Below are 15954 nucleotides of genomic sequence, written 5' to 3'. Positions count from 1 at the left end.
TTGGCCAGCCTCTGAATATTCATCTGTCTTTGATGGCTCCTCTCTCTTAGGACATTCTTCTTTCTTTGCAAGTACCTCTTTATTTAGATACTCCTCACTCTTAGAAGGTTTGTCTGTCTTAGGAGGTTCATCTGTCTTTGGAGGTTCCTCTTTTTTCAGAGATTTTTCTGTCTTAGCAAGCTCTTCTGTCTTTGAAATTTCATCTTTCTTTGAAAGTTGGCCTGCCTCTGAAAATTCATCTGTCTTTGATGGCTCCTTTCTCTTCGGAAGTTCTTCTTTCTTTGGAGGTACCTCTGTATTTCGATGTTCCTCACTCTTAGAAGGTTTATCTGTCTCAGGAGGTTCCTCTTTCTTTGGCGATTCCTCTGTTTTCAGAGATTCCTCTGTTTTCAGATATTCTTCTGTCTTAGAAGGTTCTGCTGTCTTTGAAAGTTCATCTTTCTTTGAAAGTTGGCCTGCCTCTGAAGATTCATCTGTCTTTGATGGCTCCTTTCTCTTCGGAAGTTCTTCTTTCTTTGGAGGTACCTCTGTATTTCGATGCTCCTCACTCTTAGAAGGTTTATCTTTCTCAAGAGGTTCCTCTTTCTTTGATGATTCCTCTGTTTTCAGAGATTCTTCTGTCTTAGAAGGTTCTGCTGTCTTTGAAAGTTCATCTTTCTTTGAAAGTTGGCCTGCTTCTGATTCATCTGTCTTTGATGGCTCCTCTCTCTTAAGAAGTTCTTCTTTCTTTGGAGGTACCTCTTTGTTTAGATGCTGCTCACTCTTAGAATGTTTATCTGTCTCAGGAGGTTCCTCTTTCTTTGGTGATTCATCTGTTTTCAGAGATTCCTCTGTTTTCAGAGATTCTTCTGTCTTAGAAGGTTCTCCTGTCTTTGAAAGTTCATCTTTCTTTGAAAGTTGGCCTGCCTTTGAAGATTCATCTGTCTTTGATGGCTCCTCTCTCTTAGGACGTTCTTCTTTCTTTGGAAGCACCTCTGCAATTAGATGCTCCTCACTCTTAGAAGGTTTGTCAGTCTTAGGAGGTTCCTCTGTTTTCAGGTATTTTTCTGCCTTAGAAGGTTCTCCTGTCTTTGAAAGTTCATCTTTCTTTGAAATTTGGCCAGCCTCTGAATATTCATCTGTCTTTGATGGCTCCTCTCTTTTAGGACGTTCTTCTTTCTTTTGAAGTACCTTTGTATTTCGATGCTCCTCACTCTTATTAGATTTGTCTGTCTTAGGAGGTTCATCTTTCTTTGGAGGTTCCTCTGTTTTCACAGATTTTTTGGTCTTAGGAAGCTCTCCTGTCTTTGAAATTTCATCTTTCTTTGAAAGTTGGCCTGCCTCTGAAGATTCATCTGTCTTTGATGGCTCCTTTCTCTTCGGAAGTTCTTCTTTCTTTGGAGGTACCTCTGTATTTCGATGCTCCTCACTCTTAGAAGGTTTATATGTCTTAGAAGGTTCTCCTGTCTTTGAAATTTCATCTTTCTTTGAAAGTTGGCCTGCCTCTGAAGATTCATCTGTCTTTGATGGCTCCTCTCTCTTAGGAAGTTCTTCTTTCTTTGGAAGTACCTCTGTAATTAGATGCTCCTCACTATTAGAAGGTTTGTATGTCTTAGGAGGTTCCTCTTCCTTTGAAGCTTTATCTGTTTTCATAGATTTTTCTGCCTTAGAAGGTTCTACTGTCTTTGAAAGTTGGCCTGCTTCTGAAGATTCATCTGTCTTTGATGGCTCCTCTCTCTTAAAAAGTTCTTCTTTCTTTGAAGGTAAGTCTGTTTTTAGATGCTCCTCACTTTTAGAAGGTTTGTCAGTCTTAGGAGGTTCCTCTTTCTTTAGAGGTTCCTCTGTTTTCAGAGATTTTTCTGTTTGAGAAGGTTCTCCTCTCTTTGAATGTTGGCCTGCCTCTGATTCATCTGTCTTTGATGGCTCCTCTCTCTTAAAAAGTTCTTCTTTCTTTGGAGGTTCCTCTGTATATAGATGCTCCTCACTCTTAGAAGGTTTGTCTCTCTTAGAAGGTTGCTCTTTCATTGTAGGTTCCACTGTTTTCAGAGGTTCTTCTGTCTTAGAAGGTTCTCCTGTCTTTGAAAGTTGGCCTGCCTCTGAAGATTCATCTGTCTTTGATGGCTCCTCTCTCTTAGGAAGTTCTTCTTTCTTTGGGAGCACCTCTGTAATTAGATGCTCCTCACTCTTAGAAGGTTTGTCAGTCTTAGTAAGTTCCTCCTTCTTTGGAGGTTCCTCTGTTTTCAGATATTTTTCTGCCTTAGAAGGTTCTCCTGTCTTTGAAAGTTGGCCTGCCTCTGAAGATTCATCTGTCTTTGATGGCTCCTCTCGCTTAGGAAGTTCTTCTTTCTTTGGAAGCACCTCTGTAATTAGATGCTCCTCACTCTTAGAAGGTTTGTCAGTCTCAGGAGGTTCCTCCTTCTTTGGAGGTTCCTCTGTTTTCAGATATTTTTCTGCCTTAGAAGGTTCTCCTGTCTTTGAAAGTTCATCTTTCTTTGAAAGTTGGCCTGCCTCTGAAGATTCATTTGTCTTTGATTGCTCCTTTAACTCAGGAAGTTCTTTCTTTGGAGGTACATCTGTTTTTAGATGCTCCTCACTCTTAGAAGGTTTATCTGTCTCAGGAGGTTCCTCTTTCTTTGTTGATTCCTCTGTTTTCAGAGATTCCTCTGTTTTTAGAGATTCTTTTGTCTTAATAGGTTCTCCTTTCTTTGAAAGTACATCTTTCTTTGAAAGTTGGCCTGCCTCTGAAGATTCATCTGTTTTTGATGGCTCCTCTCTCTTAAAAAGTTCTTCTTTCTTTGGAGGTACATCTGTTTTTAGATACTCCTCACTCTTAAAATGTTTGTCTGTCTCAGGATGTTCCTCTTTCTTTGGTGATTCCTCTGTTTTCAGAGATTCTTCTATCTTAGAAGGTTCTCTTGTCTTTGAAAGTTCATCTTTCTTTGATAGTTGGCGTGCCTCTGATTCATCTGCCTTTAATGGCTCCTCTCTCTCAAAAAGTTCTTCTTTCTTTGGAGGTACCTCTATATTTAGATGCTCCTCGCTCTTAGGATGTTTGTCTGGCTTAGGAGGTTCCTCTTTCTTATTTGGTTCCTCTGTTTTCAGAGATTCTTCTGTCTTAGAGGGTCCTCCTGTCTTTGAAAGTTCATCTTTCTTTGATTGTTGGCCTGCCTCTGATTCATCAGTCTTTGATGGCTCCTCTCTCTTAGGAAGTTCTTCTTTCTTTGGAAGTACCTCTGTAATTAGATGCACCTCACTCTTAGAAGGTTTGTATGTCTTAGGAGGTACCTCTTCCTTTGAAGCTTCATCTGTTTTCAAATATGTTTCTGCCTTAGAAGGTTCTCCTGTCTTTGAAAGTTGGCCTGCCTCTGAAGATTCATCTGTCTTTGATGGCTCCTCTCTCTTAAAAAGTTCTTCTTTCTTTGGAGGTACCTCTGTTTTTAGATGCTCCTCACTCTTAGACGGTTTATCTATCTTAGGAGGTTCCTCTTTCTGTGGAGGTTCCTCTGTTTTCAGAAATTTTTCTGTTTGAGAAGGTTCTCCTCTCTTTGAAAGTTGGTCTGCTTCTGATTCATCTGTATTTGATGGCTCCTCTCTCTTAGGACGTTCTTCTTTCTTTGGAAGTTCCTCTTTATTTAGATACTCCTCACTCTTAGAAGGTTTGTCTGTTTTAGGAGGTTCATCTGTCTTTGGAGGTTCCTCTTTTTTCAGAGATTTTTCTGTCTTAGGAAGCTCTCCTGTCTTTGAAATTTCATCTTTCTTTGAAAGTTGGCCTGCCTCTGTATATTCTTCTGTCTTTGATGGCTCCTTTCTCTTAGGACGTTCTTCTTTCTTTGGAAGTACCTCTGTATTTAGATGCTCCTCACTCTTAGAAGGTTTGTCTGTCTTAGGAGGTTGCTCTTTCTTTGGAGGTTCCTCTGTTTTCAGAGGTTCTTCTGTCTTAGAAGGTTTTTCTGTCTTAGAAGGTTCTTCTGTCTTTGAAAGTTCATCTTTCTTTGAAAGTTGGCCTGCCTCTGAAGATTCATCTGTCTTTGATTGCTCCTTTAACTTAGGAAGTTCTTCTTTCTTTGGAGGTACCTCTGTATTTAGATGATCCTCACTCTTAGCAGGTTTATCTGTCTCAGGAGGTTCCTCTTTCCTTGGTAATGCATCTGTTTTCAGAGATTCCTCTGTTTTTAGAGATTCTTCTGTCTTAGAAGGTTCTCCTGTCTTTGAAAGTTCATCTTTCTTTGATAGTTGGCCTGCCTCTGATTCATCTGTCTTTGATGGCTCCTCTCTCTTAGGAAATTCTTCTTTCTTTGGAGGTTCCTCTGTATTTACATGCTCCTCACTTTTAGAAGGTTTATCTGGCTCAGGAGGTTCCTCTTTCCTTGGTAATGCATCTGTTTTCAGAGTTTCTTCTGTCTGAGAAGGTTCTCCTCTCTTTGAAAGTTGGTCTGCCTCCCATTTATCTGTCTTTGATTGCTCGTCTCTCTTAGGAAATTCTTCTTTCTTTGGAGGTACCTCTGTTTTTAGATGCTCCTCCCTCTTAAAAGGTTTGTCTGTCTTAGGAGGTTCCTCTCCCTTTGGAGATTCCTCTGTTTTCACAGATTTTTCTGTCTGAGAAGGTTCTCCTGTCTTTGAAATTTCATCTTTTTTTGAAAGTTGGCCTGCCTCTGAAGATTCATCTGTCTTTGATGGCTCCTCTCTCTTAGGACGTTCTTCTTTCTTTGGAAGTACCTCTGTAAGTAGATGCTCCTCGCTCTTAGAAGGTTTGTATGTCTTAGGAGGTTCCTCTCCCTTTGGAGATTCCTCTGTTTTCATAGATTTTTCTGCCTTAGAAGGTTCCACTGTCTTTGAAATTTGGCCTGCCTCTGAAGATTCATCTGTCTTTGATAGCTCCTCTCTCTTAAAAAGTTCTTCTTTATTTGGAGGTACCTCTGTATTTACATGCTCCTCATTTTTTGAAGGTTTATCTGCCTCAGGAGTTTCCTCTTTCTTTGGTAATGCATCTGTTTTCAGAGATTCTTCTGTCTGAGAAGGTTCTCCTCTCTTTGAAAGTTGGGCTGCCTCTGATTCATCTGTCTTTGATGGCTCCTCTCTCTTAAAAAGTTCTTCTTTCTTTGGAGGTACCTCTGTATTTAGATGCTCGTCACTCTTAGAAGGTTTGTCTGTCTTTGGAGGTTCCTCTTTCTTTGGATGTTCCTCTGTATTCTGAGATTTTTCTGTCTGAGAAGGTTCTACTGTCTTTGAAATTTCATCTTTTTTTAAAAGTTGGCCTGCCTCTGAAGATTCATCTGTCTCTGATGGCTCCTCTCTCTTAGGAAGTTCTTCTTTCTTTGGAAGTACCTCTGTAATTATATGCTCCTCACTCTTAGAAGGTTTGTATGTCTTAGGAGGTTCCTCTTCCTTTGGAGGTTCCTCTGTTTTCATAGATTTTTCTGCCTTAGTAGGTTCTCGTGTCTTTGAAAGTTGGCCTGCTTCTGAAGATTCATCTGTCTTTGATGGTTCCTCTCTCTTAAAAAGTTCTTCTTTCTTTGGAGGTACTTCTGTTTTTAGATGCTCCTCACTCTTAGAATATTTGTCTGTCTTAGGAGGTTCCTCTTTCTTTGGTGATTCCTCTGTTTTCAGAGATTCTTCTGTCTTAGAGGGTTCTACTGTCTTCGAAAATTCATCTTTCCTTAAAAGTTGGCCTGCCTCTGAAGATTCATCTGTCTTTGATGGCTCCTTTCTTTTCGGAAGTTCTTCTTTCTTTGGTGGTACCTCTGTATTTAGATGCTCCTCACTCTTAGAATGTTTGTCTGTCTTAGGAGGTCCCTCATTATTTGAAGGTTCATCTTTTTTCAGAGGTTCTTCTATATTAGAAGGTTCTCCTGTCTTTGAAATTTCATCTTTCTTTGAAAGTTGGCCTGCCTCTGAAGTTTCATCTGTCTTTGATGGCTCCTCTCTCTTAGGAAGTTCTTCTTTCTTTGGAGGTACCTCTGTATTTACATGCTCCTCACTCTTAGAAGGTTTGTCTTTCTTGGAAAGTTCCTCTTTCTTTGGTGATTCCTCTGTTTTCAGAAATTCTTCTGTCTTAGAATGTTCATCCTTCTTTGAAAGTTGGCCTGCCTCTGATTCATCTGTCTTTGATGGCTCCTCTCTCTTAGGAAGTTCTTCTTTCTTTGGAGGTACCTCTGTATTTAGATGCTCATCACTCTTAGAAGGTTTGTCTGTCTTTGGAGGTTCCTCTTTCTTTGGATGTTCCTCTGTATTCTGAGATTTTTCTGTCTGAGAAGGTTCTACTGTCTTTGAAATTTCATCTTTCTTTAAAAGTTGGCCTGCCTCTGAAGATTCATCTGTCTCTGATGGCTCCTCTCTCTTAGGAAGTTCTTCTTTCTTTGGAAGTACCTCTGTATTTCGATGCTCCTCGCTCTTAAAAGGTTTATCTGTCTCAGGAGGTTCCTCTTTCATTGGTGATTCCTCTGTTTTCAGTGATTCCTCTGTTTTCAGAGATTCTTCTGTCTTAGAAGGTTCTGCTGTCTTTGAAAGTTCATCTTTCTTTGAAAGTTGGCCAGCCTCTGTATATTCATCTGTCTTTGATGGCTCCTCTCTCTTAGGACGTTCTTCTTTCTTTGGAAGTACCTCTGTATTTAGATGCTCCTCACTCTTAGAAGGTTTGTCTGTCTTAGGAGGTTGCTCTTTCTTTGGAGGTTCCTCTGTTTTCAGAGGTTCTTCTGTCTTAGAAGGTTTTTCTGTCATAGAAGGTTCTTCTGTCTTTGAAAGTTCATCTTTCTTTGAAAGTTGGCCTGCCTCTGAAGATTCATCTGTCTTTGATTGCTCCTTTAACTTAGGAAGTTCTTCTTTCTTTGGAGGTACCTCTGTATTTAGATGATCCTCACTCTTAGAAGGTTTATCTGTCTCAGGAGGTTCCTCTTTCTTTGTTGATTCCTCTGTTTTCAGAGATTCCTCTGTTTTTAGAGATTCTTCTGTCTTAGAAGGTTCTCCTGTCTTTGAAAGTTCATCTTTCTTTGATAGTTGGCCTGCCTCTGATTCATCTGTCTTTGATGGCTCCTCTCTCTTAGGAAATTCTTCTTTCTTTGGAGGTTCCTCTGTATTTACATGCTCCTCACTTTTAGAAGGTTTATCTGGCTCAGGAGGTTCCTCTTTCCTTGGTAATGCATCTGTTTTCAGAGATTCTTCTGTCTGAGAAGGTTCTCCTCTCTTTGAAAGTTGGTCTGCCTCCCATTTATCTGTCTTTGATTGCTCGTCTCTCTTAGGAAATTCTTCTTTCTTTGGAGGTACCTCTGTTTTTAGATGCTCCTCCCTCTTAAAAGGTTTGTCTGTCTTAGGAGGTTCCTCTGTGTCATGTTCTGTAAGAATACTTTGCATTTAGTTTGTTTCTTTCTCCCCCTAGTGGTCATCTAGGAGTAATTCATTGTGTTCATATATAATTCTTACATTGCTTTCATTGGTTGATTTTATCACATGATGCAGTCAGATCAGGAAATACATCAGTAGTTATATTCCATGCGGTCCACTTGCAGCTCTAGTAATCTAATCCTGTCTTCATTTTGTGTTTGTGCCTTGAGAAAGCATCGCTTGTAAGTTGTATTTGAGTTTATAGTTAATTACGTTGATACATATGTCATGTAAGACTTTCTGCAATGTTCTTGAATATTTATTTGTTTACACATGAAAACTGCTATTGTATAGGCTTTCAGTGAAGAGGTCATTCAATAGTTTGTTAGTTTAGCTGTTGAGCTGCACATACTATATTTACTATAAGTTATAAGTTTTTACAGTTATAAGCATATTAGCTGAATGTAATATATGTGTTACAACTTTGTAGCTTAAAGGTGTATTATTTCATGTCTGTTAATGTATGACATGTTTGGATAGCATTCAGTGATTGGTGTTATCTTTCTGTATCATTTCAGTTTTACAAAGATTCCTTCATGAGAATTAAGACAACAGTAAAGAGCCTTGAACTTTACTCCAGCCTCTGACTTTCTCTTGAAGCCTGTTAGCTATCTGTCGATTTGTGTACAGTCACACACACTGAGGACAGAATAGTAAAAAAGCGACTTCACGGCGGGCAAAACAGCAATAAGAAGATAAAAAACTGAGCCAGGACACCTCTCAAACATACTAAGGCCTCTTTATACTTCCCGTCTAATACATCTTGGAGGATTGTTAAACATAATGTCGCATATCAGTGAGGCTGGAGTGGGAAAAGCATCCATCACTGACGGCAGTGTTAAAGATCAAGAGACGGCACGTGAAGCAAGATCACAACATTCCACCTTATCAAGCACATCTAAAGTGTCCTCAGCTAGCAGGGCCGCTGCTAAGGCCCGTGCTAAAGTTGAAGCTGCACGTGCACGTGCCACCTTTGTTCAGAGAGAAGCTGAATTGAAGATAAAAGAGGCACATCTTGCAGCTGATTTGAAGGTCAAGGAAGCACGTATAGCCGTTGAGTTAGCAGCTTTGGAGCAAGAGAGGGAGATTGCAGTAGCTTTGGCTGAAGCTGAAGTTTTTGAGGCAGCAGCAGAGATCGAAGGTACTCAGGGCAGTCGGAGTCTTCATGAGTCAGTTCAAGCCGCCATTCAGCGCACCCGTGAATATGTCGAACAACACTCCCAGCTACGTCTCAGTGATGAAAAACCCCCAGTACTTGAACCATACACGCCATCACTGTTGCCGCTCATCAAACCTGAGGTCCAATCAGACAGAAAGGAGCATTTCCCTGGTCCCAACAGTGCTTCTCATTTCTTACCCAAGAATGAGGGTGCAATTCAGGCTGCAGCACAACAGCTAGAAAGAACAACGTCCATGGTACATCAACTCAACACAAGGGATGATAACCATAAAGCGCAGCAGCCTGAAAGGCCAACGCCAGCAGTTCAACACCACTCCTTTGATCACCTCTTCTCTACTCGTCCAGACCCTTGCTCTGTCAGTAGAGCCTCATTACAGTCACATTTAGGCTATGCAGACGACAGGGCAGGTATGAGTGATATTGCGAGGTACTTGGTACGTCGAGAGCTGGTGAATTCTGGCCTGTTCAAGTTTAATGATCGTCCAGAAAATTACTGGGCGTGGAAATCTTCATTCTGCAACGCTATTGGAGGACTGAACTTAAGTGCTAGCGAAGAGCTTGACCTCTTAACAAAATGGTTAGGAAATCAGTCTTCAGAACACGTCATACGGATTCGTTCTGTACATGTTGCCAGGCCTGATATAGGTTTAAGAATGGCTTGGGATCGCCTAGAGGAGTGCTATGGCTCCCCCGAGGTAATTGAAAGAGCTCTCTTTGAGAGGATAGAGAACTTTCCTAAAATCAGTCATAAGGACCCCATAAAGCTCAGGGAGCTGGGAGACCTGCTAAGGGAGTTAGTGTCTGCAAAATCTGAGGGTTACCTTCCAGGGCTCTCATACTTGGACACCGCAAGGGGTGTCAACCCTATCGTAGAGAAGTTGCCAATTGGTCTGCAAGAGAGGTGGTTAGCTCAAGGCTCACAATACAAGGAGCAACACAATGTATGTTTTCCTCCATTTGCATACTTTACAGAGTTCATATGCAGTGAAGCACGCCGAAGAAACGACCCAAGTTTCACTCTCTTGACAGCCCCTGTAACCCCGTTGAATAATTCCCACAGGTATACTACAGGACCATCAAAGTTTGATCGAGTGGAAAAGAGATCAGCATATGGCAAAGGCTATGTTTCTGCTCACAAGACTGGAATCGCGTCACTACAAACAGCTTCTCAGGCGGATAGTTCAAGCAGCAGGCGAGGAGAAATAGACAAACAATGCCCGATCCACAAGAAGCCACATCCTCTGAAAAAGTGTAGAGGTTTTCGAAGTAAGTCACTAGAGGAACGCAAAGCTTTTCTTAAAGAAAATGGGATCTGTTTCAGATGTTGCTCTTCTACTATTCACCAGGCTAAGAACTGTGAAGTAGCTTTGAAGTGCACAGAATGTGAGAGCGACAGCCATATTGCAGCACTACATCCTGGACCCCCACCATGGGACAGGAAAAGTCCCCCCTCAGAGCATGGCGGGGAGGGTGAAAGAGAAACACTTCAGATGGCAGTCACCTCTAGGTGCACGGAGGTCTGTGATAACAGTAAGGAACCTAGATCCTGTTCCAAGATTTGCCTAGTGAAAGTTTATCCTAAAGCACACCCTGACAAAGCTGTGAAAATGTATGTCATTCTGGATGATCAGAGCAACAGGTCCTTGGCCAGGTCTGAATTCTTTGACCTCTTTCAAATTGAAGGGTCAAACTCACCATACATTCTGCGCACATGTTCAGGGGTCACCGAAGCGTTTGGGAGAAGAGCCACAGGGTTCATGGTGGAGTCACTGGATGAAACAACAAGTGTGATGCTTCCTACACTCATTGAATGCAATCATGTGCCGAATGACCGCACAGAGATTCCAACTCCAGCAGCTGCACAGCACCACACACACCTGAAGTCCATAGCTCACAAGATACCACACCTAGATCAAGAGGCCCAGATACTCCTTCTTCTGGGACGCGACATCCTCCAGGTTCACAAAGTCAGAGAACAACGCAATGGGCCACCTAGAGCACCCTACGCTCAAAGACTAGACCTTGGCTGGGTTGTTATAGGTAACGTCTGCTTGGGCTCAGCCCAAAAGACAGATTCTGTAAATTCTTTTCGGACTAACGTGCTCGAAAATGGACGTCCATCTCTCCTTACTCCATGTCCCAATCATATTCAAGTCAAGGAGAGGTTTGGCAATGAAGGACTACACTGCACATCTCTTCACGGCCTTACAAACCACACCCCAGTCCTCCATGACTGCAGCCTCGGCAGCACGATTTTTGAGAGAACCAAGGATGATGACAAAGTGGGTCTCTCCATCGAAGATGATCTTTTCCTGGAGCTTATGGATAAAGAAATGTTTATAGATGAGTCTAATAGCTGGGTGGCGCCTCTTCCATTTCGATCACCACGGCGACAGCTGCCAAACAATCGAGAACAAGCTCTTAGTCGCCTTGCCTCTTTGTGCCACACATTTAAAAGAAAGCCTGAGATGAAAACTCACTTTGTGAACTTCATGCAAAAGATCTTCGATCACGACCAGGCAGAGTTAGCTCCACCGCTGCAAGAGGGAAAGGAACGATGGTACTTACCCATCTTCGGTGTCTATCACCCTCAGAAGCCGAACCAGATTAGAGTCGTGTTTGATTCCAGTGCTCAGCATCATGGGATTTCTCTCAACGATGTGTTACTTAAAGGCCCAGATCTGAACAACAGCTTACTTGGAGTCTTACTACGCTTCCGCAGAGAGTCAATAGCAGTGGTAGCAGACATTGAGCAGATGTTTTACAGTTTCACTGTCAGAGAAGACCATCGAGACTTCCTTAGGTTCCTTTGGTTCAAGGACAACGAACCAGGAAAGGAGATTGTTGAGTACAGGATGAAAGTCCATGTGTTCGGCAATAGCCCGTCGCCAGCAGTAGCTATCTATGGTCTTCGTCGCGCGGCACAATATGGAGCAAGTGAGTATGGCTCAGAGGCACAACACTTTGTGGAGCGCGACTTCTACGTCGACGATGGCCTCAAGTCTCTACCATCAGCTTCTAAAGCCATAGATCTGCTGAAAAAGGCACAAGAGATGCTTGCAGAATCAAACTTACGCCTCCATAAGATAGCGTCAAACCACTCTGGCGTTTTGGATGCCTTTCCACTAGAAGACCACGCAAAGGGTTTGCAGAACCTGGACTTCAACGACAATTCATCCCTCATTCAACGCAGCTTAGGGCTCAGCTGGGATCTTAAACATGATGTTTTCACCTTCAGAGTAGCATCTACCGAGAAGCCTTTTACCCGTAGAGGTGTTCTAGCCACCGTGAACAGTTTGTTTGATCCTCTCGGATTTGTGGCGCCAATCATTATACAAGGGAAGTTCCTGTTACGAGAGTTTACTAGCATTGAAGCCCTCGACTGGGATACGCCTCTTCCACATGAGAAGGAAACTGAATGGAGAATGTGGAAAGACTCCTTGCAAGACTTGAGTGAGCTCAAGATTCCAAGAGCCTACACACCTACTACCCTTACCACCACCCAAAAGAAAGAGCTCCACATCTTCTCAGATGCCTCGGTGAAGGCCATTGCCGCTGTAGCTTACCTTAAGGTGATCAGCGATGATGGAGAGTGTTACGTGGGATTTGTTTTGGGAAAGGCAAAACTGGTGCCCTTATCTGCTCACACTATCCCAAGGTTGGAACTGGGAGCAGCTGTGTTGGCAGTAGAAATGGCAGAGTTGATAGAGAGTGAGTTGGACATCAGTGTAGACACATTGCAGTTTTATACAGACAGCAAGGTCGTCTTGGGGTACATATACAATCAGACCAGGCGGTTTTATGTGTACGTTTCCAACAGAATCCAGCGAATCAGGAAGTCCACCAAACCTGAGCAGTGGCACTACGTCTGCACCACACAGAATCCAGCAGATCATGCTACACGTTCTGTACCTGCGGCTGAATTAGCAAGCACAACCTGGCTCACAGGGCCTTCATTTTTGTCCCTTCCTGAAGGAGAAGCCATTTCAGGAGAGGAGTCATATGAGCTCATTGATCCAGATGCAGACGTTGATGTGCGTTCTCATGCCACCACTCTCTCTACTCCATCATGTAGTCTGGGATCTCATCGTTTTGAACGGTTCTCATCTTGGAAGTCTCTGGTACGAGCCACAGCATTCCTGACACACATCATTCAGTCTCAAAGAAATGAAGTAAAAACCAAGAATGGCAGCTGTAGTGGTTGGCATCTGTGCAGAAAACCTCACACGGCAGAAGAACTGTCTAAGGCAGAAACTCTTATTGTCAAGTGTGTGCAAAGGGAAACTTACAGCAAAGAGTTCTCCTGCTTGGTTGCTGGGAAAGATATCTCAAAAGATAGTTCACTGAGAAAGCTTAACCCCTATGTGGACGAAGAGGGTCTTCTGAGAATAGGAGGCAGGCTCAACCATGCGTTACTCGACACTAAAGAAAAGTTCCCTCTCATCATTCCAGGCCGCAGCCACATTGCAACATTGCTTGTGCGCCATTACCATGACAAGGTTAAGCACCAAGGTCGTGTTTTTACAGAAGGCTCTATCCGCGAAGCTGGATTTTGGATCATTGGAGCTAAGAAATGTATCAGCAGTATCCTTCACAAATGTGTGACATGTAACAAACTTCGGGGGAAAAGCGCTGAACAAAAGATGGCAGACCTACCTTCAGATCGTCTGAGTACAGAGCCCCCTTTCACCTACGTGGGTCTTGACGTTTTTGGCCCTTGGGCTGTCACCACAAGACGAACCCGCGGTAGTCAGGCTAACAGCAAAAGGTGGGCTGTACTTTTCACCTGCATGAGCACACGGGCCGTGCACATAGAGCTGATAGAGGCGATGGACACATCAAGCTTTATCAATGCATTGCGCCGATTCTTTGCTTTGCGGGGACCTGCCAAGCAAATCCGTTCAGACTGTGGAACCAACTTTACAGGTGCCTGCAAGGAGCTGCACATACTCCTTACCGATCCCAAAGAGCCCAATGTGAGGAGGTACTTGGGTGAAGAGGGTTGCTCTTGGGTGTTTAACTCTCCGCATTCCTCCCACATGGGAGGAGCTTGGGAGCGAATGATTGGTTTCGCCAGACGGATACTCAACTCCATGCTTATGCAAACCAACCCTTCATGCCTCACTCATGAGGTGTTGTCTACTTTAATGGCAGAGATCACAGCAATTATTAATGCTAGGCCACTTGCACCTATTTCTTCAGACCCGGAGTCACCCTTTCTTCTTACTCCTGCTACACTTCTGACTCAGAAGATGTCTACTTACCCTCCTCCTCCGGGAACCTTTGACAGCACAGATCTTCATCGCCAGCAGTGGAGACGGGTGCAGCATCTGGCCAACACATTTTGGAGCAGATGGAGACGTGAGTACCTTCCTACGCTGCAAAGCCGAAGCAAGTGGCAGGATGTACGACCAAACATTGAGAAAGGTGACCTGGTTCTGCTTAAGGATAACCAGGAGAAAAGGAATGAATGGCCCATGGCTCTGGTTACAAGGACATTCCCTGACGAAGATGGGAAGGTCAGGAAGATTGAACTCAAGGTCACAAGATCTGGGTCAGCAAGGACCTTCTTGAGACCTGTTTCTGAGACGATCCTTCTCAAGAGTGCTGAGGAATTAAACTGATTTAGTTTTCCCTTTTTTATTCAGACTTAATAAGGTTATTCAGAGAGTGGTATTTAATTAATACCAGGCGGGGAGTGTCATGTTCTGTAAGAATACTTTGCATTTAGTTTGTTTCTTTCTCCCCCTAGTGGTCATCTAGGAGTAATTCATTGTGTTCATATATAATTCTTACATTGCTTTCATTGGTTGATTTTATCACATGATGCAGTCAGATCAGGAAATACATCAGTAGTTATATTCCATGCGGTCCACTTGCAGCTCTAGTAATCTAATCCTGTCTTCATTTTGTGTTTGTGCCTTGAGAAAGCATCGCTTGTAAGTTGTATTTGAGTTTATAGTTAATTACGTTGATACATATGTCATGTAAGACTTTCTGCAATGTTCTTGAATATTTATTTGTTTACACATGAAAACTGCTATTGTATAGGCTTTCAGTGAAGAGGTCATTCAATAGTTTGTTAGTTTAGCTGTTGAGCTGCACATACTATATTTACTATAAGTTATAAGTTTTTACAGTTATAAGCATATTAGCTGAATGTAATATATGTGTTACAACTTTGTAGCTTAAAGGTGTATTATTTAATGTCTGTTAATGTATGACATGTTTGGATAGCATTCAGTGATTGGTGTTATCTTTCTGTATCATTTCAGTTTTACAAAGATTCCTTCATGAGAATTAAGACAACAGTAAAGAGCCTTGAACTTTACTCCAGCCTCTGACTTTCTCTTGAAGCCTGTTAGCTATCTGTCGATTTGTGTACAGTCACACACACTGAGGACAGAATACTCTGCCTTTGGAGATTCCTCTGTTTTCACAGATTTTTCTGTCTGAGAAGGTTCTCCTGTCTTTGAAATTTCATCTTTTTTTGAAAGTTGGCCTGCCTCTGAAGATTCATCTGTCTTTGATGGCTCCTCTCTCTTAGGACGTTCTTCTTTCTTTGGAAGTACCTCTGTAATTAGATGCTCTTCGCTCTTAGAAGGTTTGTATGTCTTAGGAGGTTCCTCTCCCTTTGGAGATTCCTCTGTTTTCATAGATTTTTCTGCCTTAGAAGGTTCCACTGTCTTTGAAATTTGGCCTGCCTCTGAAGATTCATCTGTCTTTGATGGTTCCTCTCTCTTAAAAAGTTCTTCTTTATTTGGAGGTACCTCTGTATTTACATGCTCCTCATTTTTTGAAGGTTTATCTGCCTCAGGAGTTTCCTCTTTCTTTGGTAATGCATCTGTTTTCAGAGATTCTTCTGTCTGAGAAGGTTCTCCTCTCTTTGAAAGTTGGGCTGCCTCTGATTCATCTGTCTTTGATGGCTCCTCTCTCTTAAAAAGTTCTTCTTTCTTTGGAGGTACCTCTGTATTTAGATGCTCCTCACTCTTAGAATGTTTTTCTGTCTTAGGAGGTTCCTCTTTATTTGAAAGTTCATCTGTTTTCAGAGGACCTTCTGTCTTAGAAGGTTCTCCTGTCTTTGAAAGTTCATCTTTCTTTGATAGTTGACCTGCCTCTGATTCATCTGTCTTTGATGGCTCCTCTCTCTTAAAAAGTTCTTCTTTCTTTGGAGGTACCTCTGTATTTAGATGCTCGTCACTCTTAGAAGGTTTGTCTGTCTTTGGAGGTTCCTCTTTCTTTGGATGTTCCTCTGTATTCTGAGATTTTTCTGTCTGAGAAGGTTCTACTGTCTTTGAAATTTCATCTTTCTTTAAAAGTTGGCCTGCCTCTGAATATTCATCTGTCTCTGATGGCTCCTCTCTCTTAGGAAGTTCTTCTTTCTTTGGAAGTACCTCCTTAATTATATGCTCCTCACT

At 42.4% G+C, this 15954-nt stretch overlaps 2 protein-coding genes across 3 annotated transcripts; one reads left to right on the top strand and one right to left on the bottom strand.

The window, feature by feature from the left end:
• Positions 1 to 1808: 1808 nt before the first annotated feature.
• On the bottom strand, positions 1809 to 7326 carry LOC127952101 (neurofilament heavy polypeptide-like). Its single transcript, XM_052550384.1, is given in 7 exon segments — positions 1809 to 1820; positions 1965 to 2069; positions 2338 to 3212; positions 3432 to 4145; positions 5958 to 6048; positions 6580 to 6905; positions 7068 to 7326. Coding segments are annotated over 7 exon segments (2382 nt in total).
• Positions 7305 to 14943, top strand: LOC127952500 (uncharacterized). 2 transcript variants are annotated; one of them, XR_008152973.1, is made up of 2 exons: positions 7305 to 14475; positions 14812 to 14943. XR_008152973.1 is itself a non-coding variant. In XM_052550977.1 (2 exons), exon 2 carries the CDS (start codon positions 8140 to 8142, stop codon positions 14158 to 14160), a length of 6021 nt encoding a protein of 2006 aa, XP_052406937.1. In that variant the 5' UTR covers positions 7305 to 7538; positions 7875 to 8139; the 3' UTR covers positions 14161 to 14753. The 2 variants fall into 2 exon arrangements, 1 of the variants encoding a protein (XP_052406937.1); XM_052550977.1 differs by lacking the exon at positions 14812 to 14943 and having other exon boundaries at positions 7305 to 7538; positions 7875 to 14753.
• The last annotated feature ends 1011 nt before the right edge of the window (positions 14944 to 15954 follow it).

The sequence above is a fragment of the Carassius gibelio genome, chromosome B3 (genome assembly GCF_023724105.1).
Source record: "Carassius gibelio isolate Cgi1373 ecotype wild population from Czech Republic chromosome B3, carGib1.2-hapl.c, whole genome shotgun sequence".
NCBI lineage: Eukaryota > Metazoa > Chordata > Actinopteri > Cypriniformes > Cyprinidae > Carassius > Carassius gibelio.
The sequence above is the reverse complement of the archived record's forward strand: the minus strand, read 5'-3'. Positions and strand labels throughout refer to the sequence as shown.